The sequence below is a fragment of the Trachypithecus francoisi genome, unplaced genomic scaffold (genome assembly GCF_009764315.1).
Source record: "Trachypithecus francoisi isolate TF-2019V2 unplaced genomic scaffold, Tfra_2.0 Lachesis_group15, whole genome shotgun sequence".
NCBI lineage: Eukaryota > Metazoa > Chordata > Mammalia > Primates > Cercopithecidae > Trachypithecus > Trachypithecus francoisi.
This window is the reverse complement of record NW_022681460.1, coordinates 105,221,381-105,233,761: the sequence shown is the minus strand read 5'-3', so window position 1 is coordinate 105,233,761 and position 12,381 is coordinate 105,221,381. Positions and strand designations below refer to the sequence as shown.

General features: G+C 43.4%; 1 protein-coding gene across 1 annotated transcript in view; it reads right to left on the bottom strand.

Moving 5' to 3' along the window:
• Positions 1–627: 627 nt before the first annotated feature.
• Positions 628–12,381, bottom strand: part of LOC117097668 (glutamate receptor ionotropic, NMDA 2A) — a 178,342-nt gene continuing 166,588 nt past the window's right edge. Inside the window, exons 10-12 of the mRNA XM_033235778.1 lie at positions 9,417–9,655; positions 1,566–2,742; positions 628–1,222 (exon numbers count right to left, since the gene is read on the bottom strand). Of these exons, the coding sequence (XP_033091669.1) occupies positions 1,149–1,222; positions 1,566–2,742; positions 9,417–9,655 (1,490 nt within the window). The 3' untranslated portion in view covers positions 628–1,148. The remainder of the gene's footprint in view (positions 1,223–1,565; positions 2,743–9,416; positions 9,656–12,381) is intronic.

The following is a 12,381-nucleotide window of genomic DNA, read 5'->3' as shown; positions in this document are numbered from 1 at the left end:
GAACGAGTTATGGTTACTCTGGGAGGGAAGGGGCAACAGATACTATACAACCCTGAGTCATCACCAGAAGGGAGGAAATGCAAACTTACGTACATAGGCGTCTTCGGGATAAACTACAATGGCCACTGTGTCACAGACAGAAGATCCACACTTAGATCTCGGAGACATAAATGTGTTAGTTTATGCAGCTCTGAACAAGACCATCGAAGCCGAGGGTGAGAGAAACACACATCAACATCCAAAGAGACTCCTGTAGCTCTCTCCACCTGAGGGTCCCTCGGGCCTTTGGCTCCAGATGTGTCTTGGAAATGAACTATAATGAAGGTAGCATAGTCACCATGAACACACTGATTTGCTATTCTTTGGGGGAGCCTGGAGTTCTTGGGGTGAGCCTGGGCTGTGATGGAAGGCATAACGAGAAAGCTGAAACTGTTACGAGCCACACTTCCTAATCTCTTGCACATGTCAATCTCACTACAGTGCAGGTGCATTCTTAACTGTTTTTATTTTCTCTGTGTCAGGTTTACATGCATACCATATTGCTTATTCTGAATTAGAGAAACCATTAGGCATTTCTGATGAGAAAGTTACATGGTGGACTGACCTTAATGGAATTTGGAATATAGGAAATGATAACATCACCACTGGCATCCAATGCATCATTATTGCCATCATACCCAGTAGGCATGTCCCGGAGACTTGCCCTTATGTAGTTAGTTATTTTTGGTTAAGGACTCACCATGCTTAGCACATACCTCACAAGATTCCTTGAGTGGAAGATTATGGCATGAAGCCATGTGCAAAAGAGCCAACAAAAAACAAAAAATACCTCCCTACATCTTCTTCCTCTTAGCAGGGCACTATTGGACGTCCAACATTTACCCTCCAGAACGTTGGCCATTACGTATGTTTTCCTATAGATAAAACATTAATGGAAGATTTTTACACATCAGATTCGATACTAGGCATTTTCTTGTACACGCGTCTATTGCTGCAGGAATTTAAAACCCTGGGGGTAGAGTACATATTATTCTTATTTGCAGCATAAGGCATAACATGCTCCGAAATATACACATCATTGTGGCCCCGACTGTCCCTGGAACAGTACGATGCCGTTGACCTCAAGGACGACCGAAGATAGCTGTCATTCACCGCCTGGGATGGCAACGAGTGTTTGTAAGGGTCCGAGGGGCATCTCCCAATAACCAAGCGTTGGTCATCCCTGTGGGAGTGGAGGAAAGGGTTATCGGAGGTGTGGTCTGGCAAGAGAGACTTGCTCCTCTTGCTGTCCTCCAGACCTTGGGGGAAAAGGGAGCTTTTGTTCCCCGAGAGTTTGCTTGAGGGGACACTAAACAGGCTGCCGTAAAAATTTCCCTCCAGAAGCCGTTCCCTGTCCTTGAGGCTTATGCTCCGGGAGGGCCTGCTAAGGTCTAGCTCCCTAGGTTTGTCGACAATGTTATCGTAGGAATGCTGACGGCTAATCCTTAGCTTGTTCTTTTGTAATTGAAGGGCATTGTTCTGTGCCCAGTCCTGCTGGTAGACCTGCTCCCGGGTGGCTGGGTTACCTGTCTCCTGAAGCATCTGGTCTTCATCGATGTCATAGAGGTTCCCCATCCGCAGGCAGGCATCGCACTTGAAGGGGGACCTCATGGTGAAGTGGCCTGAATAGGTGGGCAGGTTGGAAAGGCAGCTTCTGCAGTGCGTGGAGTTCTGCCGGTATCGCTCGCTGGTCTCGCTGTGTGGGGAACCCTTGTCTTTCAAGGTGAAGTGCTTGGAGTAGAGTTTATACTGCTCGTTGTCGGGAGCCCCCTCTTCATTATGCAAGGGCTTCCGGTTCATTGGCAGCGTGGAGTCCCCCTTGCGGAAGTTTTCACTGTGATCCTGGTAGGGGTCTGGGAAGTCCACGTTCTCAGGCAGGGTCACATTTTCAACAAACTGGGGTGGATCTAAGTGGAAACCAGGCTCCTTCTCACCATCAATAGTGTAGATCTTGTCTCTGGGGGAGCTTGATTTGGTTTTCAGGTAGGTGCGCTCGACCTCGCTACAGTCCTTGGGGTATTTAGAGGCCACTGACCTTTTAAAGTTGTCCTTGGTTTTGTGGTTCTTACTGTTGTCAGGTTCCCTGTGGCACGTGGCCCGATTTGACGTTTCTGAAATGTCAGAATGGGCCATCTCTTCTGGAAGATACCTAGGGCTCTTTAGGGAGTGGGTCCTATTCTCCGCTGTTCCCTCATCCCTCTGGGAGACTGGATTCTGGGATAGTGAATCCTGGCGTATGGAATCCATGGATTTCTTCCAAAGTTGCCGGGGTCTAGAGTTCACTTTGGATTCTGTGCTCACGGCCACCTCCACCGTGTTAGGGTTGGACTCATTGAGAGTAAGAGGATGTTGTCCCTGGAATACGTAGTTATTGAGGTTATCCTTGTGCCGGTTGGCCACAAATGTCTGGAGTTCGTTCATGTTGTCTCCAAAAATGCTCTCTTTCCCCTGAAAGGATCTGTTGTCCGAGTACATCATATTCCCCTTATCTGAAACCATGTCCATGATGAGGGAACCTCTTTGGATGAAGTCAGCAGCTCTTTTGGGTGAGTCCATTCTTGAGGAGTTCATGTTGGACATGTTGGAAATGTTTTTGGCTGACCGGAGGAGTTTTAACATGTTGCTCTGGGATCCCGTCAGATTGAAGTCTGGAGACTTCTTCTTTTCTTCAATGTGCACTCCATGAATGCAGCTGTAGATGCCCTGTAGGGGAGTAACATAAAGCACCATCAGCAGCAGCAGCAGTGAACATGAAACCACTTTGCACTTGAACTTTACCTGCAAAGGTGAGATTTGTACTTCTTGCAGGAGCCCTGGAGAAACAGCGAAATTTGGTCTGAATCCTGATAATGTCTCTTAAAGGTTTGAGACAAGTTGCAAAGCATAGGGTTTACCTTATTGTTCTGGCTCAAGATTAGCTGACACCTTTGCAAAAAGTCACACATGGAGTTTGAGAAAAGGTATCAACCGATGCTCATACAACTGTCAATGCCTCGGTGTCTCCAAAGTGGCATATAAGGACAGATAACTGAGCCTCCCAGCACCCGGGTCACCAATCCAAGCTTTTATTAAAGTTTCCCAGCATGATCTTTGACGTTTAGGCACCAGAGAGTTAACTACTGACAAACACACTCAGCATGAAAGGATCATCCATTGTTAACTCTTTTCTGGAATTACCCCTACTGTTATGCGAAAGCTAACAACCAAATAATGTGTCCTAAGTGGCTAATCAGAAAATCTCTTCTCCATGCACACATTGATTCATGTAAAGGAAGGCATGAAATTCATGTGAGACTCATCATACTCTTTTTGTGGGGATAGATATGGAAGCCTGGATAGAAGGAGTTGCAGTCTTACCATCATGTGGGGCTGTGAGCCTATCAGTGAAGCCATTGTAGTGAAAAGTAGAGCCCAAGGGATAGAGAAAGACATGGTTTGAACCCCAGGAGCCACTCCCTTGAACTTTTTTACTTAATCCACTCAATCTATTCCTTGTATGTTTGTTTGTGTGTGAGTCTATTCAACGTAGCTAGAACTGGGTTTTAGTTACTAGTCATACTGAAGAGTTCTGCTGACACAGTGACACCATCTTTAAATCCATCCAGGGAACTGAATGACTTAGGGGCTCCTGGGCAGTCCAGATACAAGCACCTCCATCTATATGTCTCCTCATTTTCTACTCTTCCTTCCTTTTAGAAAACAATTGTTTACGTTCACTTAAAAGTAGCTGTTTAACTGTTATCAAGGGAAGAGCCCTTGATTCATATCACAGTAACAGGCAAAAGGACATCTGGAACATTTTCATCTGTGGCCTCCCCTGCTTCTCCCTACTCGTACCCCAGATTTCAGCAGCCATACCTACAGGAAACAGATCAAGACTGCAGGATTTGACCTGGTCTTCCCAAGGCTGACAGGGAGCCAAACTACGAAGGGGTTTGTAGGGCAGAATTGGCCGTTGCTGCTGACTTTGGCATAAACTACAGGAAAGTTTCTGTGATTAACTGTGGACTCTGATGATGGTGGCTCCATCGGTCCCCCATGGTGGGGACGAGCTCACCCTGCAGGGATGCTCACGGAACTGTGACAGCCTCAACTCATTTGTACTGCTACATTTTTCTTGTAGTAGACAGTCTTTCCACTCCAGCCTTCAAGGAACCGTAAACACAAAAGCCTACAGTTACAAGTTTGAGCTGCTCTTTCTCTGATCCTCTCCATCCCAGGCTTCATGGTTGGTGAAGGCCCCCTGAGGCCCAGGGCACTGGCATTACACCCTTTCCTGCCTTCCTGCAAACTTATCTGTGATTTTCTTCTATATATAATGTGTGGTTGGCTGTTTGTCCTGCCACAAAATAACATCTGCCCCTGCCCTCATTGCTTCCAGAGCTGCTGGAGCATCCAGACTGTGGATGTGGAAATCTTACAAATGAGTCATGTATTTCACATAGTACAGAGTTGCTTAATCTTTTATGTTAACCTATGTTTTTCTCACCTAACCTTGTAACATAATAATCTTATACTCTGACCCAGAGGGATTCTCCCACTATGGTTGAAAATTAGTGTGACTCTATTTGTCAGAATCAGCCTAGGTCTGTGCCTTTTCTTCCTGTTAGTATCATGAAAACAGAAGTTTTTAAGATTTTTTTCCCCCTAAATTTGTACTTTGATTCCAACACACTCCTTTCTGCCACCTGGAGATTCTAAGAACTGCCCTCTACCCCTCCACCCTCAGAGCAACATGCTCCTGACTGCCAAGATGTGCTGGCTGTCTTTCTGTTTGGAGGAGGCCCACAGAAGTGATCAGGGAGATGAGTTATGTTGCAGGAGATGGGAGGATGGCTGTTGATGGCTCTCTCTCATCCCTGGTTTTCCTGGGACACACGCAACATGGCTAAGGCAGTTCCCAGGTGTTGATCCGCCTGGTGAGACCATGGAAAAAGTCAAAGGGGTGGACCCAGTCTCTACGCCAGATTGCTTGTTTGTTTAGAGATGGGGTCTCACCCTGCTGCCCAGGCTGGACTACAGTGGGACAGTCATGGCTCACTGCAATATCAAACTCCTGGGCTCAAGCAATCCTCCTGCCTCAATGCCCTGAGCAGCCAGGGCTACAGGCACGAACCATCATGCCTAGCTAATTTTTTATTTTTTGTAGAGATGGGGTCTTGCTATATTGCCCATGCTGGTGTACCCCAGGTTTTGGCAACAGCATTCTCCAACTGATTTGACCCATCTTCTGGAAGGGCTGTTGAGAAGAAGGAATGCATATTACAGAATAACACGAAGAGCTAGAAGCCTGGAATCCACTAGATGTGAGTCCTGGCTCCATTATGGATTAGCTCTGTGACCTTGCATAAGCCACGTCTATTTGAGCTTCAGTTACTGCATCTAAAAAATGGGAATTATGCCCTCCTAAGGTGGGTACTAGGGCAACATAAAATAATGCAAACAAAGCCCCTAACACCATAGGTGGTCAGTACATGTGAGCTGGACAAGCTGTCCAGTCATCTCTGACCTTCCCTTCTTTACCATCACCTTGTCCTTTTCCCAGGAGCTTCAGCATGCAGTACCCATATGGTTGAAGCTGAAGGAAATACATGCCACTCTCTACTGCTTAAGATTTGCTCTCGGTAGCCACTCTGACTTTCTGCTTAGACAGGCAGACCAAACCCTACCTTGGGAACCAAGTCAATCCCTGGGCTAGAGTTTCTTTCTTAGTTGCAACAGCTCTGTCTTTAGTTTCTCTTTATTATTTATAGATCCCAGCTACATTTTATGGGTTGTGGAAATAAGATGCCCTCTTGGTCCCACAGTGGGCTCAGAGTCAGGTAAAACCAGTGTTGATGACTCAAGGTGTTGTTCCAGGAAATTTCTGTGCTCTCCTGAAGGGCACCTGACCTCTCAGAATATTATCCGTGGGGCAATGTCCTCCTCAGTCCCTTTGAGCCTGGACCCCATCCCTGAAGCATCTGATTTCCATTGGTCCCAGTTGTGAGTTAGCATGAGGTTTTGTCCGTTCTGCTCCAAGCTTCCCTCATCAGGTCTTGCTGGAAAGGCTGCCCGTTTTCATTCCCCTCATTTTTGGCCTTGCTGTGTCTCTCGTGCCTCACGGAGGCAGCTTTTTTTGCTGATGACAATGAATTATTTTATTCTACATGGGAGGGAAAGCATTTTGGAGATAAAACAAAAGTTAAGAGCATCCCACAGGCAGGAGGATGCATTTCAGTACGTCGTAAAAGCCAAGGGCCACCGCCCTGGGAGAAGCTTGGTTCCAATGTTAAACAAACGCCTTTTTGGAGTGCTGGACTTCTCCCTCTGCAGTGCCAGGCATGCACGTATCTCTAGTGTGTACTTGCACTGCACTGTGCAGAGGCTCCCCTGGGGATGTTGAGCCTGTAAGGAGGGCTATGTAAGTCTGCTGCATGGTAATAGCTCTACATCTATTGATGTTCAACTTGCTGCAAGGAGAATAACTGGTAATAGAGAGATCCAGTTTCTGTGCAGAACCAAACCTGCCTTGGGGAGGGAGCAAATTTCAGAGCATCCAGGATCAGTGTCTTTAAGAAGAAAAAAAAAAAAACTTAAATTCTGGAGTAGACTAAAGCCTGCAACCCAACCCTGCATAAACAGACTAGTTCCCTCTTTCACATCTTTTTCTAGTGTGATAGATGAAGTGAGATGTTTCCTGTTGCTTTAAGGAAACATAAAGTAAAACCATAAAGGTAACCTTTGGGGCCTCAATTTCAGGATGGGTCTGGTCATGTCAACCTCAGAGGGCATTGTGAGGATTAGGAGAAACAAGTCCTCATCCACACATGAGGCATAATTCATTCTGTATCTCGCGCTTGTGGAAAGTAGCTTCTTTGCCTGGGAATTCCCCACCGCAGATTTTGTTAAAGAAAATGATTGTGTGTACATAATGAATTCACTTTTGTTTCCATGTGTGTTCTCCGTGCTGTGTAGGCCAACATGTAATATGACATATGTGAATGTCCACAGAAGACAAGCTTCAGTGGTGGCAGTAGCCCTTGACTGAAAGGAAGGTCATTTTTCTTTTTTCTTTCTTTCTTTTTTTTTTTTAAGAAACGTAGAGTTTTGCTGTGCACCACATCGGGGCTGAGCCTATTTTGAGTACCCCTAATTAATGAGAGAGGCAGGAGAGTATCACTCAGGATGACATCTTCCTATTTAGACACAGCAGGCTGCACTTACTTGAAAAGACAAATATTATCTGGGGAGAAGGAGGGTCCCCACAAGTAGGGCTCCCTGAAACCGCTGAAGCAATGATGGTGTCTGAGAGTTCCCAAGGGAGCACAGAAGTTCCCATAAAAGCACACTGCTCTTGGCCAGGTGCATTGGCTCATGCTTGTAATCCCAGCACTTTGGGTGGCCAAGGTGGGCAGATCACAAGGTCAGGAGTTCAAGACCAGCCTGGCCAATATGGTGAAACCCCGTCTCTACTAAAAATACAAACATTCGCCAGGTGTGGCGGGTGCCTGTAATCCCAGCTACTCGGGAGGCTGAGGCAGGAGAACTGCTTGAACCCAGGAGGTGGAGGCTGCAGTGAGCCGAGATCGCGCCACTGCACTCTAGCCTGGGCAACAGAGGGAGGCTCCATTTAAAAAATTAATACATTAATTAAACAAAATAATAAATAAAAGCACATTGCTCCCTGTAAAATTTGGGGTTCTTCTCCCCTAGGGATGGAATGGCCAAAGTGCAAATTCCAGCTGATCAAGGAACTCCACCAACAATGCCTGCCCTGTGCTGCCCAGTTTGCCTTCCATTCCATCCTTTGGAAAGGAAGATATGGACTTACTTCATTTCTTAAAATGTTGATAAATCAACTTGGCTTCCTTAGTGGTGTTTTAGATAGAGGAAATGCTCTTCCAAAAACAAGCAAGATTTAGAAGTAAACGCAACAGTGTGCATTTGTTTGGTGATAATCCCAGAATCATTTGGATATGAAACGCCTTTGGTAAATGGCTGGGAGAATTAGCTTAAAGTTGGCATAAGACCTAGCTCTATGCACGTACGTTGTTATTTTTAGGCAATCCATGTGTTTAGATGCCATCAAGCTAATGAGGAAATATGTATTTGCACAGAACCCGAGTTTGGAGTGCAACTGAATGAAGAAAATAAATCTTCCTCGCTCAACTAATGTGTACCTTCCAAATCTCCACAGTTCTTGAAACTAGCAAATGCTAAGAATATACAAATTTATTTTGAAGCAATTATTTGGCTTCCTCAGTAAACAATAGCATATAAAATTAGATGTTATTTATTTTTATTATACTTTAAGTTCTAGGGCACATGTGCACAACGTACAGGTTTGTTACATATGTATACATGTGCTGTGTTGGTTTGCTGCAATTAGATGTTTCTAACCAAAAAGTTTTCACCATTTTTTAAATGCTAATCAATGAAGTTCTTCCAAGGCAAAAACAAAACAAAACAAAACAAAACAAAAAACAAAGTGGGCAAATAAGAGAGATGAGTGGATGAACTGATGGATGCATAGATGGCTGAAATTAATGAATGGATATATAGATAAGAAGGCAGATAGATACGTATTCTGTGCTGTTGTTTATGTTGACTTGAAGGTATACTTTGTTTTCTGCTTGATATGTGTGCATTTTCTTCTGTTACTTTACATCTGTGTTTCGTTTCATGTGCTGTTGCATTCCACATGCTCTTTGTGTTTTGTTAGACGTGGATACATATTGCACAGCATTGCAAGTAGATTTTGTTTTGTTGTGCATGTCCTGTTACAATGCATACACAAATTGTAACATCTTGCATAGCAGCATTAGTAGTGTTATACAACATACCTGAGCACTAGTGATGGAAGCCACAGGCTGGCTGTGTCTGGCCCAGTGTTTTTAATTTTTTTTTTAATGGAATTAGTTACTAATATTTAAAAATGGAAAGGTTTCTAGCAAAATCAGATGACATTTTCTCTTTTTAAAAAACTAGAAGACCTGGTAATATTGACCCTACTTTCCCATAAGACAATACTCAGCAGGAGTTGAGGATGGCTGCCCGCTACTGGTAAGGCAAACATTATGCGATTGGCCACAGTCCTCAGTATTCCCTATCGTTCTCTCACTTTGATACTGAGGTTTAGCTGCCGTCTCACGTCATTTGTGCTATTTTTTCTCATGTCCCGCCTGCTGCACCCACTCCCATTTCCCTTCTGCCTTCCATAGTCATCTAGGTTTGCAACTCCTGGCTTATGAATGCACAAAATCTGGATGCTCTTTTGACAAGCCCAAAAAGGGCTGGTAAGGGGAGGAAGTGCAGACCCCACTGAGATGTCAAGAACCCACGCGTTTTTCTAAACCTGCTTGTGGTGCAAGGAAGCAGCCCCCGGGGGTACTGACCCTGCTGATGGAGAAGAGCAACCCAGGCCGGTCGGAGCACACGCCCGTGAAACAGAAGCGCAGCTTCCAGTAGAAGAGGTGCTCCCAGATGAAGGTGATGAGGCTAAGGGCCATGGCCGCGGCCAGCATGTAGAACACGCCCGCCATGTTGTCAATGTCCAGCTGGCTGCTCATCACCTCGTTCTTCTCATTGTGGCAGATCCCTGTGAGCCACAGGGTCTCCAGCTCCTCCATCTCACCTAGACAGGACACAACATTCACAGGCAGTGAGGACCAGAACATGCACTTTGGGGCAGACGCTTCTGGGTTTGGAACAGACGATGTTCAACTCACAGCTATGTAACCACAAGGCAAGTTTCTGGGTTTGCTGTTCTCCATTTGGTCACTTTTTGAGTGAAGATAATAGTGATTACAAAGCCTACCTAATATTGTTGCAGTGATGAAATTTATATATTAAAATAGAGAACATATATATATATATAGCAAACAGAGTACAGCAAGGTTATTCTCTATTAATACATATTTATATATTATATACATACATAATATATATAACTTAGCACAGTTCCTGGTTTTGGTTTTGGTTTTTGGAGTTTTGTCTCTTTATTTTGGTCATTATTATGTTTTTCTGACCTTGCTTTCTCCTACCCCTGCCCCCAACACTCACCCAAGCTTTGAACAAGACATGGGAATAAAAGCGCAGAATGTGACAATAGAAAGACTTCATTGCAATTCTGACTTCATCATCTGCCAGCTGCATGGCCTCAGAGCTACAGTTATCCTGTCTGTGAAATAGGCATAATAATAGAACACACTTCCTCTATAGAGTTGCCATGAGGATCAAATGACATGAGAATGTGTAAAATCCCTAAAGAACCCAGATCATAGTAAGTTTCATAAGTAGTATGTTTGCTACTATTTATTGTTGTGAAGAAAATGCCTACCACAGTGCCTGACCTATGGCAATCCTCAAATATATTTCTTTTTTTTTTCTGTTTAGAACATTCAGGATTACTTAGAAAAGTCACACATGAGCAGTATACTTAGAGCACAAAACTTTACTTGAAATGAGACATCCAGCTGGCTCTGAATGGACCCTTGCAAACTAAAGTATCCCCACCCCCTAACTTCAGTAGGCAATTAAATAATCAGGTGGTTTTTCCAATGGGGGAAGAAAACAGTAGGCATGCTTAGAATTATTCTCTCTCTTTTATGTGCATTTTATCCAGTTGCCATTTAGGAGAAAATCCTCTGATCTAAACATCTACCAATCATATACTAACTGTCTAGCAATTCACTAAACTATGGTACTTAGACTATAATTCAGCCTTTAAAAATGATCTTTCAAGGACAGTAAAAATCAAGGAAGACGCATATGTTAAATGAAAAGTATATTTTATATGTATATGTATATACATGATGTCTAAGATGTAATGGGGACATGCTGAGAAAAATTAAGGAAATACTCTGTTTATGTCAATTCTTTTTGAAGAAGTCAATCATAATGATTAATTTAATATTGGTCTTTAAGTTATGTGAAATTAGCATGTATTGTTTTTGGTTTGTTCTCATTCTTGAACGATGTGGCTGAATATAAAAATCAAAGTTGACAATTATTTTTACGTGACCTTTTGAGGATGTTAAATTTTCTTCTGATCTGGATGGCAGTTGTTGAAAAGTTGGCTAATCATCTTATTGTCTTCTTTTTTTTTTTTTTTTTCTTTTTTTTTTGAGGCGGAGTCTCGCTCTGTCGCCTGGACTGGAGTGCAGTGGCCGGATCTCAGCTCACTGCAAGCTCCGCCTTCCGGGTTTACGCCATTCTCCTGCCTCAGCCTCCCGAGGAGCTGGGACTACAGGCGCCCGCCACCTCCCCCGGCTAGTTTTTGTATTTTTTTTAGTAGAGACGGGGTTTCACCGTGTTAGCCAGGATGGTCTCGATCTCCTGACCTCGTGATCCGCCCGTCTCGGCCTCTAATCATCTTATTGTCGTTACTTTCTATGTAATCTATATTTTCTCTCCAGTTGCTTTTGAGAATTTCACTTTGTCTTTGGTGTGAAGTCTAGGTGTGGTTTGTTTTATTGTTTCAGCTCTGGACTTAGTATGATTTTTCAATTTGAATATTTACAAGTTTAGTTCTGGCAAAAATTCACCTACTGTGGCTTTGAACATTACTTCTCCCCATCATATCTTTTTAAAAAAGTTAATAGATTTTATTTTTGAGTGATTTTATAGTTACAGAAAAACTGAACAGAAAGTACAGAGAGTTCCCATATACTACCTCTCCCCGTTCCCTTCAGTTTTCCCTATTAATATCTTGCATTAGTGTGGTACAGTTTTTACAATTCGTTTGGGTAAATACCTAGGAGCATTATTGCTAGAATATGCAGTAAGTATGTGTTTCAGCTTTGTAGGAAACTGTCAAACTGTCTTCCAAAGTGGCTGTACTATTTTGCACTCCCATCAACAATGAATGAGAGAGCTCCTGTTGCTCCAAGTCCTCACCATCCTTATCGTTGTCAGTGTTCGTGTTAGTATTTGGGGTTTTAGCCACTCTCATAGGGATGTAGTGCTAGCTCATTGTTTCAATTTGCAATTCCCTAATGGCATCTAATAGTCCCATCTTTTTTTTTTTTTCCTGAAAACTTTAAAATACTGTAGACTTTTTCCTTCTCTCCTCTAGGTTACTTACCTTGTTTTAATATTTGCATTCTTTTTTCTCTCTGTGCTGCATTTGGGTGATTTCCAATAGATATATTTTCACATTAATTTATTCTTTTGTTAGTAATGTTTAGGTTTATGTTTTAATTTTATTTTAATTGTGATACTCATTTGGTTTTTTTACAGTTCTGCCTGTTCTTTTTGTCATAATATCCCACCCTTTTATGATTTTCAAAACTTTTATATATTTAATAGTTTTAAACCTCTAGTCTTTCAGATGACTCCCCCACCCCCACCTTAGTTCTT